Source organism: Anthonomus grandis, chromosome 6 (genome assembly GCF_022605725.1).
Source record: "Anthonomus grandis grandis chromosome 6, icAntGran1.3, whole genome shotgun sequence".
NCBI lineage: Eukaryota > Metazoa > Arthropoda > Insecta > Coleoptera > Curculionidae > Anthonomus > Anthonomus grandis.
Genome location: NC_065551.1, coordinates 21,731,267 through 21,748,682, shown reverse-complemented (window position 1 = coordinate 21,748,682; position 17,416 = coordinate 21,731,267). Strand labels below are relative to the sequence as shown.

Below are 17,416 nucleotides of genomic sequence, written 5' to 3'. Positions count from 1 at the left end.
TCGAACATACTTATCTAATATAAACGTAGTTAATGATTTGGTAAAATGTAAAGATAATTGCATTTCTATTTTTAGATATAACGTATCACTTGGGCAATTTATGCAAACTCGTTCAGGTAGAAAATTTAATGTCAATATTCATTTGTCCTTTTAAAGAGAAAAAATATAACAGTAAATAGGAAAAATACTTATTTCTGCATAGGATCAAGTTCAACATAAAAAAAATAAGTTTAAAAAATTACTTTTACTTTAATATTCAATAACACGTAAAGGCAAACAAAATATTTAACGTAAGAATAAGTGAGAACGAAACAAATTAAGATGAACTTATATAAAAAAAAACAAATACAAAGTAATTTTTTACTAAGTATCCATCAATCATGCTGCACTTTTATTGATTAATTTTTATTACACAGTTTCGCTTATTAATAAAGGCAGTTGCATTAAAAGATCAGATAAACAAATTACTGTTGATGCAACCATAGTAACACAATAAGGATTTCCGGTGAAAGAATTTCAAAACGCAATTATATAAAATTAGGCACAACTCTTGCCTTATTGTATAACGTGTAATGCTAGAATAATACATAAAATTATAGTCAATTTTTACGACCCAAATAATTGTTAAAAATTCAGCCTTGATGAGTAACTTCGTGATTTTTAATAATTCAGTGGTAACATTAAAATTCAGGAAGTTAAATAGCATTAAAGATGCAAAATACTTATAATTACACAATGGGAATTAGCATTTTTTTTCATTGTTTGTCACATAATGAACAATTACATCGTTTGTTTTTAATGTTTTCTTTTGGATTAAAATGTTAAAATAAACAAATAGAGTTTAATGCCTCTCTCTTAAGTAAATTAGTAATTTAAAACGAAAGAATTACTTTGAGAGAAATATTTGGGAGTTTGTCTATTTAATATTCGTCACAGTTGCACTTGATACTTGACGCGGTCAATTTTATAACTCTTTTAATCTTTGCCTGGAAATTTTATACCAAAGGCAAAACACATCAATATACTTTTATTAAATAAATGTGTTTATAAAAGCAAATACTATATATAGAAAAATCCACTTGTTTTTAATGCAATATTCTGTTAATTCATTCTCTATTCAATTTTAAATCTTCATAAAACTAGGAATAAATTCTATTTAACATAATCAATGATCAATTCAGTCCTTCGATTCGACGAGCTGTTCTTAATAAATAAAAGCCTAAACATTTAAATATCGAATTTTTTCCAATTTTAATATGCCAGATTTTCATATAATAAAGAAAACTAAAATTCATTTAGTTAATGCAAAAATATAATATAATATAAATAATGTTAAGTTAATAATGTAAGCCACAATATCAACTTATAGTAGAAAATTAAAAAGAAATTTTAAATGCCTAGATAGTTTAGAGAAAATAAGGTTGAAGAAGTTTAAAAAAATATTAACCTTCATAAATTTTGCATACCATATCCTATTATTTAAAAAAAATAATACAGTATACTAAACATAAACATTAAGAATGTAGACCATGAGCTTTCTTAATTCTTGTAAAAACTGCAACTCGTAAAATTTAATATTTGTATGCATAAGTTATATATTATTCAGTGAATTTAAGCATAACTTAAATGAGCATGGCTTACATTAATTTAATTTTCTTTTTTTATCTATAAATTAAGGCGCTTAAATTTTTAATTATGTAAGTTTAAATGAATAATAATTTTTATAGACTTCCATATAAGAATAGATCAAAGCGACAATATTTAGGAAATTTTTCTTCGCGATTTTTATATTTAAATACTTCGTACTACTACATTTCACTGACTAAATATTTGTTATTAAATAATATATTTCTCTGTGAAAAAAATAGTTATATGTAAAAATAATATGGAACTAAAGAGTTATGTAACAGCATAATAATATGAAGGATTTAAAAGTTATGAAGAATTAAAATGCTTTTATTTTCTTCTGAACACAAGTTTTTAAAACCTAAATTCTAAGAATCTAAATCCTCCTAATACTGAATTTCTCATCTTCTACTTCATCAGATCGATTATGCATTGCTTTATGATAGGTTCCTAATTTAGATTTAAAAAAAAATCTTTCTTTTCTTTAAAACAGATTAATTCATGGCGACGTTACTTTTATAATTTACTTCTCCCTTTACAAATATTGCAGCTGAGCCTTTTGAATTCATGTTTTTTATTCTTTTAATTCTATTTGATGCTGCAAATTAAAAATGCGATTATCCAGCAGGCTTTATATTTTATTCGATATCATGTTTCTAGTAAAACACTTCTTAATTACTTAAGAATACTTGCGAACTTGAATAATACCTTTCTTTGAACCTAAATAGTGACTTTTGTTTCTATTCTTCCAAAGTTGCGATTTGTCTGTAGAAATGAATGGCCCAAAGATTTCCTTGACCCTAGAGTTCATCTTATTAAACTTATAAATAAGCATACACTTTGTGTATAGTTTTTGCGTACATTTGTTAACTTTTTATTTTAACCGGAACACCAATCGCAAAATAGTTTTATTAATGTTTTATTACCGGAATCTATCATAAAGAGCTTACGATAATCATTGATGAGCTTTTATTCGATCTGTTCACGTATATGAAGTGGTAAGGATCCTTGGTTATTTATCAATTAAATTTCCTTTACCGATTGTAAAATTAAAAAGTTAGTAAGCTGATTAATCTTCGACTCGAGGCAACACTAAACTTTTTTTGGCAATTAAAAGATTCATAAAAATGCTTTTACCTTAAGTTTGTCCACTTGCGTCATCCATAGCAGCTTAGCTTTATTATCATTATTATTTTTAGCAGTTATTACATTTTTTTGATTGATAAGCAGGCATTAGTAGCAGGACTATTCAAACTTGTGTAATTTTTTTTGTAAATAATGCCTATAATAGTCATACTTTACATCAGTTTTTGTTTTCAGCACAATATGTTTTTCATAGTTACCTTATAAATAGGTCATTTGGTCAGTATTGTCGTTCTGATTTGTTAGTCTGAAATTAGACGCATTTTAGTTTTAGGCTTAACGTTTTTACGTTTTCTCTTCCATTTATGGATTTCTTACTTATCCTATTATCTCGTATATTTTTTTGGTGGTACACTGTGCACATATAACGTTTTGGTATATTTTGAACCCTAAACCTTGAAATTGTTAAAAAGGTCTTATTAAAAGTCGATAAAGTTTATCTTTAGTTTTGATAAAATATGTTAAGGAAACCTCATTATTTCTAGTTTCTTTTAACAGACGTTCTTTTTTGGAAAATTCTATGATGTATATTTGAAAAAAATATTAATTTGAATTATTTTTTTATAGCTAGACCTTGGGTGGCTAGGTATAGTTTTAGGTTTGTACTTAAAAGAAAATTATATTTTTAAAAAACATGCAAAGGAGTCCGCAAAATTATGGAAACTGGTCCTGAACCTGTCCTGAACACGAATCCCTAAAAATTCGTTTTTTCGAGTTAGAGCCATTTGAAGTCATATGATAACATGGTCTACCTTTATAAATCCTCTACTTACTGACAGGGATCGCTATGAGAAAATGCAACAATGGTAATTGTCAAGCACACAAATAATGTTAAAGCAACTATAAATTGTTGTAATCAAGATCAAGTCGTTTTCCAACAAGATGACGCACTTTCACAGTATGCTGCTAATGTGAGGCTTGATAAGATATTTCCTGATCATTGGATTGAAAAAGGGGATCCTGTATGGAACGGCCAGCTAGGTCACCTGATTTGACGCTACTTGATTTTTTTTATGGTGGGCATTGAAAAACTAAAGTTTACGGTTCCCAATCAGAAACCCTGGAAGACTAACGCCAAAGGATCATAAATAAGTGGCAAATAATAGATAACACCTGAAGTTTTAGAAAATATCTTCGTTTTGAACAAAACCTTTATTCTTGTATTAAAGTGGGAGGCGCTCAATTGGAGCACTTAATAAATTGATATAATTTAATAAACTTGTTTTATTTAAACAACATGAGGGCAGGTATTTCTTTTCTTATCTATCTACTTTACACTCGCAAAAGGCAGTTATTCCTTAATTTTTTTATTTATTATGAATCAAGATCAATAAATTTTCTTAGAATTTTATCAAGATGTCATTATTAAAAGAAGGCCACAGTCACTTTAAGATATTTAGTCATATTAAGAAAAAAACATTAAAATTAGATGCATGCAGCTGTTTTTGGCGAATATAGTAACTTTACTAACTTAATAAATATTAGGGGTTATTTCATACCTCCTTGAAAAATGAAATAAATGCAATTGAAATTAATAGGTAAATTACTAAAAATGCCTGTGTTTAATTTTTTCCTAATTTCAGAATCTGGAAATGCTTTTATATCCAGAGAAATAATAGCAGAAACTTTTAACTTAGCAGTTGTATTCATAATTAAAAGACCTTTACACGATCCTTGTTTCCATTTAAGATTTTAGGAATCATACCACCTCCTCCTATGGGGTTACTGACATTACGATGCCTTGCAAATTAAAAAATAAAATCGAGTATAAAAGTAAGGTTTTTGAAAAAAAAAATTTTTACACCGAAAATGCCTGTTTCGGTTTTGCTGAGACACCCTAATTTAAGAATTATACCCTGTATAGACTAGACTGTATAGGTAGTGGCTGAATACATTATGTGCAAAGCCATTAAAAAACTAGTATGATTGTTCGCTTTCTTTAATACTTTAATGAGAACCGCTTCAATTATTGTTTAAGTTAATAGATAAGGCATAAATTGAAGTTTCTGTTTCTAGACAAGAGGCCAGAGATATTATTCGGGGGGCAGTTAACGCCACAGACGACGAAGCAGTCATATTCTGCGGACACGGTTGCATCGACGCATTAAATAAACTAATTTGGGCTCTGGATGTACGAGAAACTCCGGTGATTTTCACCGGACCTAGTGAACACCGTGATAATTTGATGTTATGGCAGAAAACTGGGGCAAAGGTAAGGTTTTTTTCTGGAAATATGAGATTTTTTATTAGAATAAATTCAGTTCAGTAAATTATTTGCTTCATAATGAAAGCACTAAATTATATGATCCATCACTGATTATTGATATGAAGTTTGCATTTCAAGTCTTCTATTAATTTTGACGTATTTATTGTTACTTAATTGATTGCACTAGCCCATAAATCCTGCAAACCTATCAGTATATTGCAAAATATTTTGAGTTTTCAGATAAACATTATTATTATTACCTACCTTCATCAAGATGACTATTAAGGTGGCTCGATTTTTTTTTTAATTTCAAACCACCCTCCTATTCCTAATTTAAAAGGTGTAATTTTTCGTTCTATTTTAAAGATTTCTTTTTATTTCTCTCTTAATATTCATGTAAAATATAAAATTGTATGTAATAATATTCTCCGTTTTATCCATAAAAAGACAATAATTTTGTTCAAAATCCAGCACAAAGTTCAAATTATATAAGATCCAGAAATCCCTTAAAAGCTACATTAACAGATAAGATAATCCTTGAATTGTCAAGCAGTAAAGATTAAGGCATTTCGGTTCAGTAAATTTCAATGTGGGACGGCTCAAGTGCGCCCGATTAAATTATTATAAACCATGATAAAGTGCATTCAGTGAAGGCGAACTATCATTATTCGCATATCAATGAACTTTGTACAGGTGCAGTTTTGCAGCGGCGATTATTAATTATCTGAGTATTAATGATTATTGAATATGAGTGAAAGGAAAAGGATATATGCTAACAAAACTTAAAATTAAATCCGAAAGACAATCGAGTAATAAAGGAAAATTTTACTGCCATTCAAAAAAAATCCTTATGGCAATGAGCCTGTCTTAAAAAATAGAATAAAATGATAATTAAAGTCTTGTTTACAATTTGTACATGGCGACATTGGCGACTTTTTAAATATTTGACCGGGTGCCAAAAAATTACGGGTACGATCCGATACGTCTCATCGGCTTTGTTAAATTGGTTTTTTTAATTAAAAATTTAAATTTTGGGATTTAATTTTGAAGCCCAACCATATGGAATTATTTTCTAATTTTATATATATTAGAATGTGCATATCGCACTCGAATTTCGCTTTCAGTATTTCAAGGATTTAGGTTTTTATTTCCTTGAATAAAATGCTAATAAAGATGGAATCTCCTTGTTTAAATATATTTTAATTTGAGTTTGGTACCCTTGACCCAACCTCATAGGCAGTTAATTCTAAAATTAAACCTTCAAAAATGAACTTGAATAATGTGGGTTAATAAATTTATTTAAACTTCTCGTTAAATAGAATGATGGCAGCAGGTTTTTTGGATAAAATTGAAAAACTCAAATTCAAAGATTCAGATTCAAAGATAAAATGTTTTAAAGCAATTTTTTATAAAACATAGTGAGATCCCCTAAAAACGTTTGTCATTGATTTTAACGCTATATATATATTTTTTTAATTTAACTGTTTACTAAGTAATTCCAATTAACCGCCTATAACCAGTTCTCTCTACAAGTCTCGCCGGCAATTGAAGTGCAAATTCATCGACGCCCATTCAAAATTCGTATGATGGATTAGCATTAAGGTAAAAAAAAACTAGGACGAGGTTGTCGCAATCGAATCGCAAAATCTAAACGCAAAATCGGATTATCAAATTTATGTACGATTGTTCTCGTCTATAGTAATTACTGTCAGAATTTTGATAGCTTTCTCTCTTCGCTATGATTATATTGGGTGTTGCCAAATATCAATTTTCGCAAAATGGAGTCAACGACCATTTTATGGGTTAGTTTCCAAGGTAAAATTTTGGCAGTTTGCACGCATATGGACTGTAACGAACCGTGAAGGTTATAGGGTGGGTTTTTTTCATTGAATAATTCTTTGTTTTATTAGTAAGAATATAATGATCGCAATTTGTAAATAATAGAAGTCACTTAAGCTTTTTTTATGGCAATATTATATCTAGATATATTATTAACTATAAAAAAAATTGCAATTTTAAATTGCAAGCAATAAGATCAAATTACTAAAAAAAATTAATTATTTCTTATTCTTTAATAATTTATCATATAAAAAATTACACTTTTTAATAGGAATTAATAAGCAAAAAATAGTTTATATTTTTGATCTATAAGCAATAAGATTTCTTGTTGACATAATAAGTTAAGATTTAGGAATAGTATTCATTTAAGTTATGCATTAGTTTTAAAGAATTACATATGTCCCGAATTTTATGTTTAAACGTAAATTGTTAATTTTTCGATATTCTATAAATAATTTAATTTTTTTTAATAAGAGTCAATAAATAAAAATCATCTTTTAATTATAAAATTTATATTAGATTTAAAAAAAGCAATTATTAGTTTAAGCTTAAAACACACAAATGAAATTTAGAATGTACAGTGTTTTTTATATGACTTAAAAGCACAAATTTGGATAAAATAATTATTTAAGTTATGTCCTGATCAAAATCTCTTTTACACAAAAAAAAAAAAAAAATTTTAAAAAAAAATTACCAAATAAAGATAAAAATACTCAAAGGCAATTGAAAATTTATTTGTGCACCTTGTCTGAATAAAGAAAAACATTTGCGAATTATACCCATTAAAGTTATGCATCCGCATACCAAAATGATTTATGTACATATTTTAAGCATATTATACTGTAACTTGTAACTGAGGTATTTTTATAGGAAGGTTATAGTATCAAATCCAAAAAAACTCTGTTTTCTTAAGAAAACCAATAATAATCTCTATATTTTATAATTTAAAATTATTATCTTAAACATTTCTTTTACAAGAAAACCAATTGAAAGTCAAAGTTTAAATTTTATATAAAATTTTATCTGCAGTTTTCCATGGTAATTCAACAAGTAGTATTATCTAATTTAGTATATTCCACTGAGAAGTAATTGGGTTATTATTATAATCATAATAATTATGAATATTAATAAATATTATGTTTAATTATTGGTTAAAATATTTAATGATTTAGCGTAAATAATTTTTTTTTCAGGTGGGGTTTTACCTAATATATTTTTTATAAAAATAATTTGCAACTATTGTAAAACTATAATTCCATCTAATCATGTAGCTTTACTCAAGAAAACTATATTTTGACACTTTTGTAACATGAGTATTTCAACTAAGCAATATAGTATATAATTTTTCTTCTGTATTTCTATTCTGGTATTTTTTTTGTCTTTGTACTAATTTTTTATAATAGCAAGATAATTAAAGCACCAGGCACAGTTTTATTGATGAAAAAAAAACTTCAAAAAATTATTGATCTAATACACCTTAAAATACAAAACAAAATAAAGTCACAGACAAACGTACACTCCTTTACTTTTTAAGTTTTTTACACGTATTTTGCCTTTTATTCTTCAGAGCATCAATAGATCTAAAAGTTGGATAAAAAATCACAAATGTGAGCCTAATCGGATATATTATCTACTTTCGAAATCTATCTCCTAATAAAAATAGACTACTTTGAAGTTAAAGCTGTCTAAAAAAATTAAATTAAGAAGAATACTGCAAAGCACAAACAGTTCATTTTAAAAACAAATACACAATAAAACTAGATTAGGTTACCACAATGAGTTATGAATATAAAATTAACTTAAAAAAATAAAAAAACAACAGTATGTCGATGTAGGCAATCAATTCCAGCGTCCTTAGATCCAATATTACACTATTAGACCACTAGGCTATATTGACCATGTCTCTACATTGACCATGTGTAATAAATTCAAGTTGTTGAAAATTAAATGTATCTCAAAGTTAAAAACAGTCATTGATGTAAGATACAATCGGACATTTCTTGATTTTTGTAATTTCCATCTTTTCCAATAAATTAAGCTTAATATCCTTAAGGCACTCATGCAAGACTTATATCTACTGTATCAGAGTCTTTAGATTTATTATAACAGGTCATGTGTTCCTGAATACTTGTAGAGATTTTGACTGTCTTATGCAAATAGAATTGCAATAATTGAGTAAACCCCTAATATTGGAAAGGGGTCTTTTATATCCTAATTATTCATGAGATGTGTATATAAAGTATTTGAGTATTGAATGATATTGATGAGATGAGTTTTTAAAAATGACCTAGTGAAGAAAAAGGAATTATAACATTTCTTCTGACAAGCCAATTTAAAGAGAGGGATTTTAAACAATTGATAAAAGAAGGAAATAAACGCAGCAAATCTGTACGAGATTTTGAAAAAAATTGAATTACATAATCAGTTTTTGAGGGTTTTCAGTAGATTTTAATGTGAATCTTTCTTTTTATTTTCTGAATAAAAAAGATCTAAAAAAAAGTGTTTAAATATTCTCTTTCTATAATGTGAAAATAATATTTGGATACATAGAATTAACCAAATTCAGGAAATCTTTGAATTTTTTATTTTATAAAAAGACAAACATTGGACAAAAGAACTTTTCATTATTATACTCACTAGATTATGCTTAAAGACCTTACTAAATTATGGTGACAAATAAGAGCCCATAGCCAGACTTTGATTAGGCTTACGTTTATGATCTTTTACCTTACTCTTAGATGTGATATTGCCTTGGCAAAATAGGTGTCACTTTAATATACGCCTTTATCTGTGACTTTGATCTTATGTTTTGTATTTTATTTACCAGCAAATAATGCATTTTATTTAAACAAAGACAAATCATCTATTTTCTTTAAGAGACCATACAAAAAACAAACCAAAGATGAAAAACACAGTCACGGTCTCATTAAATATTTGTAATTTTCGTAAGCTACAGGTGTTTCAGGCCTAAAAAGTAGACAAGTTTTTATAGTAAAATAAAATAAAATATGATTAGGCTTTTACCAAGACTACACTTACATAGAACATATTACAAATAACAACAAATCAAATGTTATGTTAGGCCCACATACCTTAGATAAAAATTAACACTTAAAAAATAAAATCGTAAAATGTGACAAGTAGGGTGCGATCAGCAAAGATATATTACCTTTAAGATTCACAGGCACGGGTCTAATCTATAAGTCACCAGATTACATAACAAAACGAAAAATTAAAAACCAATCTTAACTACTCGTATATTATCAAGTATATACCTAATAAAATAATAAAAAAAATTAAAAGACTTAAATTCAATTAGAGAGGTTGTTAGAAATGAGGTGAGATTCATACGTCAGAATATCGTTTACATACACAAGGACGGGCCTTTTCTTTGGTTATCTCTATTTTTTTGTAATACGTGTAGTTTTTTACTTTTTGAGTATTCATGTAAAATATGAGCTCCTTGGATTAAAGAAAAATTACATGAGGAGGCCTATAAATTATTTGTTAACGCCGATTTAAATATGTCAGAATACAGTAATTGTCCACTAAATCTGTATGCTCTGGTCGAAATTTGACAGCCGATTTCTCTAGGTAAGTAGCATTACAGTCAGTACAGAAATCAGCCTTATCTATAGAGTAACTAGTTGCATTCTTAAATTGGTCGTTGTTTAAAAAGCAATTTGTAGACTTTGCAAGCTGAAAAGAAATATTTGCAAGGAAGGATATTGATCTCTAAAAGTGATAATTTTTTTACCATATTTTATAAGCGTTCTTTCTGTAAAATGTATAATTCATTCATTAGACATGATTATGCTCCTATGGGAGCGAAACACGCGTAGCTTACGAAAATTGTTAAAAACATTTAACGAGGCTTTGACTTTCTGTTTTTTACCTTTGGTTTGTACCTTATTTGAGTCGAAAATAGAAAATGAAGAATTTGAAAACATATCCATTTAAAATATGCATTAATTTTATTTAAATAATATTGATTTATACATTTATTTAACTGTTTGAAACTAAAAAAAAACTTATATTTCTAATATATATTTATTTCTTTGATTCAGATTTCAGGATCTACATTTCTTTGGTTGACATACGTTGTGTATCAACCAAAGAATATCTTTGTGGATTAAAAGAAGTAACTAATATGGATCTTTAGTCTAAAGGGGACTACACAAAGTCTCGGTTTCAAAGAATGTATTATTTTAGAAAGGTTATAGGTTTTTTATTATATTAGGTTATACGTGTTCCGCTCCTAAGAGCATCATCAGATCTTAAAAGTTTAGGTCATATTAAATACACACTGTGTGTGTTAGATTAGATTTTAGAATCTAAGTCTCTTTGAGATAATAAGCGACTTATTCTACTACTAACGACTTATACTTACTTATTTTAGATTGTCCGAATCTCAGAAACCAAAGACGGCCTCTTGGACCTAACCGACCTAGAAACGCAACTGCGCCTCCACCAAAACTGTAAACGTCAACTGATTGGCTGTTTCTCGGTGGCATCCAGTGTCACTGGAATACTCTACGATGACGTGGCATGCACCATTTTGCTACACCAATATGGCGCCTTGTCATTTTGGGACTACAACATCGGCGCCCCCAATGTCTTGATCGATATGAATCCGAGCGTCCAGGGGGTCGAGGATGCCAGTTTGGCCCATAAAGATGCCATTTATTTCTCTGGCCACAAGTTCATCGGAGGCGTTCAAACGCCCGGCATTTTAATTGCTAAGAAACATATGTTTAGGCGGCTGAATACTTGTGAACCAGATGGTTTTTTCGCCTCCAACGAACGGGAAAAAGTAAGTCTCTTATTCTTTTTGAAAACTTTCGTAATATACGAGTACAATAATTTAAAATTGCTTCGATTTTGACAACTAAGAAGTTCGTAGTCACCTTGGATTCAATATGCAAAAGAACCAAATATATATTTTATATACGTTGTCGTGTGTATGAGGTTACAGACAGCTTTCCTTTTCAAAAAAATTGTAAGCTTTTTTACTTGACCACAATAAAAAAAAAACAGAATTTACCGCATCATTGATATCAAATTCGTCTTTTAATGCTAGTTTTTTAAAAAAGTATTGTAAGTTATAAAAATCATGAAATTCACTGCTATTCTTTGATAATATTTAGGTTTAGATAGCACTATAAAAGAAACCATTTATTTATATACGAGCATAAAAGAAATGCCTATAAGCTTAAACCATTTTCGTCAGAATTTTGGTGTATTATACTTTGCAGGTTGTAAGGGTCAACGCTCGAAAATTACGTAATTATAGGTTGATTTTTGGATTGCGTGTCGAGTCTGTTGTAGTGCTGACCACACCAAGGCATTACAATTTCAATTGGGTTTTGAGTGCATGCAAAAGGTCATAGAGGTTTAAAAGTAATTAAAATTTAATTAACTGGTTTTGCTTTTTGATGGACACATGTTGTGGCTATAGAACATAATTGCTAAGAGATAAAAGGTTTGTGTGCCGTAATTTTTAGGAGGCATGACTTACTAAATTGAATTTTTGATGCTCCAAAGATGGAGTACAAGTTTTTAATTAAATACCGGTTAATTTAAGTAATTTTTTTAAGAGAATCTCAGAGGACTAACAGTAATAAAAACCATCATTTGTATTTGAAGCTTTTGTCTAATTTAATTAAATAAGATTAAGAATTTGATATTACGAAGTATGGTACTCATAATGGTGATTTTATTATTAGATTAGTTAATGAGAAGTAGCTGAACACGAGTACGATAAGAATGAACAAATTTAAGATTAAAAAAAAAAATTGATCTTGGAAGAAAAGTAGCTCGAAACGATTACCATGACGATGAAAAAAACTTGAATTTAGAAAGAACCGTAAATAGTACTAAAAACTGATTTCACCATTGGATTAGTTAAAGAAAAGTAGGTACACACGAGTACCATGACGATAAAAAAAATATTTTTAAAACAGTTTGTTTTGATTTAGGCTTTGTATGTATACTCCCTGAAAGAGCAATTTTTTATTCAATCTGCCTTTGTATTAAAAAGCAGCTATTTGCTCTTTTGTAAGAACTAAAAAAGTATCCTTAAAGTTTTTCAATTTATTTTATAATTTTCAAAAAATGTCTCTGTTTTATTTTATACCTTATAGATATTTTCAATTTTTCTTTCTCTCAATTTCTTGATTTCTCCGTACGATATTATGAAATTAGATTCATAAACAACTATTTTATTTCTCATCAGCTCATGTATGTCATGAGACTTTATTATCATACTTTTTAAAACACTCTAGGAATTGCAAAACTACCTTATATTTTTTACCAGTTTTTAAAGATTACAATAATTAATATGTTGTGATAGTTGTGTCATAAATATAGATTGTCAAGTTATTGATTTATATGGTTATTAAATGTCAGCTATCATCATGACCATCATCATCTTATAATAAACATAAAATGGTCAAATAATTTAAAAAGGAAGCAGAAGTTTTTCTTGTTACAATAGTAAAAAACTTTGCTCCCTTGGATTCCTAACCAATAGCAATTGAATTGCTTATGGAACTACATTTTCAAACTTTCCGATCTTGATGACCATATTGTTGTTACATATTGTTTATTTACTTTAAACTTTATTTAATTGTGTTCTTATTGATTATTAAACAAAAAAAAATACAATATTTTTAGAACTATCAGATCCACAGTTTCATAATTCAGTGAAATATTGCACGACTTGATACATCATTCCTCAAAAGCACTCATCTCTTTATTAATAATTTGGGTACCAAATGCACGAATTATCTAGATTTTACTTCTTTTTAACTTTTTAAGGAAAATATATTTTATTTCTACCATATACCAATCAAATTTTCAACATAGACAATTGGATTGGTTATTGGTATTGGTACGGAATTTAGAAAGGCTTGAAAAAATGGATAGGTGAAAGCCCATCTCGTATGTCAATTTTGTCAATAATTTTGTCATATCATTGGTAATTTTGTCAAAAATTTAAAGGTCAGGCTCTTAGATACAGTAAAAGAGGAAACAGATATCCCACCTGTTACCTAGGTAAAGCCAAAATGTTTGTTGTTTGATGTTATCATTAATATTGACAGAAGCTTTAATATTTAAAAACTTGTAGTTTTTTAATAAAAATACATTGAGATCTTAAAGGTTTTATTTAAAAAATCATAAAGAAATAAATGAATAGCTTCAGAAAAACGTAGAGCCCTAATAAATCAAACTAACTTTTTCCTAATATAATAAGTTAAAACTTTTTTGTAGAGTAAAGGTCTTCTGTTCTACCTTTTATTTTAATTTTATATCTGTCATAATCTACTGCGTTGTAATTTTTTATGTTTTTACTTTTTCTTCTCCTTTACTACTTCTTTCTTTGCCCTAATAAATCAAACTAACTTTTTCCTAATATAATAAGTTAAAACTTTTTTGTAGAGTAAAGGTCTTCTGTTCTACCTTTTATTTTAATTTTATATCTGTCATAATCTACTGCGTTGTAATTTTTTATGTTTTTACTTTTTCTTCTCCTTTACTACTTCTTTCTTTGATCTCTTTTAACAATTTTTTTCAATACGTATTTTACTCCCTTCTTCAATTTCTACTTCTATAGTCCCAGCTCTTTCTAATTTATATAATAACTTTTTAATAATTAATAGGCATAATATATTTTTTTAATGTATTCCCAGTGAATTTTTCTCTTTTGAAAGTTATAACTTTTATGTAGATATAGTAGATGATGAACAGTATTTATCTTGAATAATTAGTTATTTTGAAAAATTCTTTTGTTCATTCCTGGCACGATCAAGGTATTTACTCTATTAACATTTTTTATGGACAACAACAAGAATAAAATACACGTGTGAAAGTTGCTGCTTTTAAACAAAAAATAAAATCACTTTAGTATGTCCTTGGAATTATACTCCAAATACCTTAATTGTCTTGATAATAACTATTCATAAAGTACCATAATTAGCAACTTCAGAGAAATCTTATATACGTTGTATTTGAGAGATCACATGAATGAAGCTAAATAAATACCGCTTAGTCTTCACTCGCATATTCTTAAGACCATGATTAATTTTATCCAAAGCCACCATCGCTAATTGGAAACATTTGAGCCAACTCAATCTAATTTCAGCAAAAAAATTAATGATTTGACATACGAGTTCAGTGACATAAAATTACTTATGGGCGTAGCGGCTGGTTAGTTAAAATTCATCACAGACATGATTTATGAAAGCGAATTCATCAAGAGTAATTATTTTTATGATAATTTTGTACTTTTTGCCTGGTTATCTTTTAATATTAATGCTGGTAACTGATGTATTTAAAGCGATGACATATATTGGTTTCTAGTCAGAAGCAGCGTATGCTGAATGTAAACAATGAGGAACATTAAATTTAAAGTTCATATATGTTATTGTTTTTTTTATTTTCATATTTTTTTTTGTAGGGTTTTGAGCTGCAAGAAGAAGGCAACTGCGTTGCTGTGATCGAGTCCATCCGATTTGGACTAATAATGCAATTAAAGGAGACAGTTTCTGCCACCCATATACAACAAAGACAAGAAAAAGTTAACAAGTAAGTGAAAATATTTCAATAAAACTCATTCGGTAATTAATTACCCCATATTTTGATTGAAAGCCTTCATTCATTTTTATAAGGCTTTATTAGATTGCCTCCGATCTATAAATAAACTTCTCTCTCTCTCGGTAAACGATGTGTAATTTCGCACTTTATTTAATTTCAAGTGTACTGGTTAATGCCAGACGAATAGCTGAATAACAATGCTAACGAACTTATATTTATGGGTCGGATGGTTTTTTTATCAGAAGTCTTTAATTTTCCGGACAAAAGCGCAAACAGTTTTGAAATATCGTGTATAATCATTAGTGACATTGAGCGATGATATGGGCCAAAAAATGTATGCCAAGGATTAGGATTGATCATGTTTAAATAGCCTGCATATCCTTAGTATAGGCTTTTATCATTGTTTTTTTTAGTTTATTGATTTATATGTTGATGGAAAATATTAACGTAAATTGAGAAGTTTAGTGCGTTTTTATGTTTTAATTTTTACACAGTAATGCATAATTTTAGTAACGCCATTTTATCTAGCAGGAGCTGAGTCACATTTAGTCATATGCTGATGCAATATTAATTATTTTTATTATAGAACTGATAATTAAAAGAAGCTGCACTTTATTAAGAAAAATCATTTATTTTTAGTATAAAATTCCTATGGAAAGTTCATAGCTTAAGTAGAACATATCAAATTAACCACCTTGAAGATAAATTTAAGGGTATTTTAATATAATACACAGAAACCCTATTGGAGGAATTTATCACACTTTTAACTGTAAAACTAGGAAAAATTAAACCCAAATACATGTTTTACTCTAACCTTCAAGCTTAATTTATACAGATCATCGACTGAAAATTCATTCTCATTGCGTTGTTGTCATATTTTTTTTAGGTTAGGTATGATAAGATGGACAAATAATGATATTTTATTTAGCCTGGAGTCAATCAGCTCAATTGCTATTAAGAAAAGAACTTTTTTTCAAAGTCAAAGTTAGGTTAGGTTTGTTTAAAAAAAACTATTTGAGGAATTGTTCCATTCCAGATGGTATTTCCAGAATTCGTTGAGGTTAGATATGGTTAAATAAATTAGTAAATATGTTTTTTTTTCGGTTATAATACGTTAATGATCTGAGTTTTATTTCAAGTAAAAACTGCACTTTTTTATATATTTTTTTGTATATAGTAGTTAAAGGTTATATTGGATATCCTTATTGTTATTAAAATGAGTAGCACCGGAATTGATGCAAGATAGAAGACATTTTTATTCTGCAACAAAACCATTATGTTTTAAGTCAAGAAATAATTTTGATTTCTGCCAAAAGCATCTTTTCTAATTTTTTTCACAATCTCTTTTGTTTATAAGACCAGAAACAGTCTAATACATTGGCTTGTATCTACTATTAAATACCCTTTTTCTTCTAATGCCGCCTTCTCATTAAAGGTTGACGGCCACATTTCTGAATGCGTCCTTATTTCGTGCCACATAAAACAGTTCTTCAACATTTATTCCTATCCTTTTTTTTATGGTACGAATCTAAGATTTTTCCTTTCTTTATATTTCCTTATTATCCTCTTCTTCCCTGTGTTACGTCTTGTAGCAGTATATATTTGTCGTTGCGTAGAATATGTATGTTGTTATACGGATCTTAAGGAATCCTTAACATGCGCCCATATATTCACATCTTAAAACTCTTCTAGCTTTTTGACAGTCTAGGCTTTTAAGTTCTAGGTTTCCACCTCATACAGTATCACTAATCAAACATAACACTCTGTGGACGTAGGTATAATTGACATGTACAAACTTCTATTTGTATGTAAACTCACACGACTGCTTTTTGATTAAAGTGAAACTTCTTTATCATTACTTTATCTTTGATACAGATTAGTACTCTTTAGCTTCTTGATAAGTTTTTTGGATAAACGAATATATTTTTATTGTACTCTTTACACTAGCAATACTACTTTTTAGGGTTAACAGACCCTCTCAAGTTCCTAGTTCCGTCAAGCTCCTCT

The 17,416-nt window shown here is 28.2% G+C and overlaps 1 protein-coding gene across 3 annotated transcripts in view; it reads left to right on the top strand.

Annotated features, from left to right (window-relative positions):
- The window catches only part of LOC126737017 (uncharacterized), an 87,351-nt gene that overhangs the window by 57,717 nt on the left and 12,218 nt on the right, over positions 1–17,416 (top strand). For all 3 annotated transcript variants that reach the window (XM_050441699.1, XM_050441697.1, XM_050441698.1), the window contains exons 3-5: positions 4,786–4,981; positions 11,214–11,627; positions 15,273–15,400. In XM_050441699.1, the coding sequence (XP_050297656.1) occupies positions 4,786–4,981; positions 11,214–11,627; positions 15,273–15,400 (738 nt within the window). The remainder of the gene's footprint in view (positions 1–4,785; positions 4,982–11,213; positions 11,628–15,272; positions 15,401–17,416) is intronic.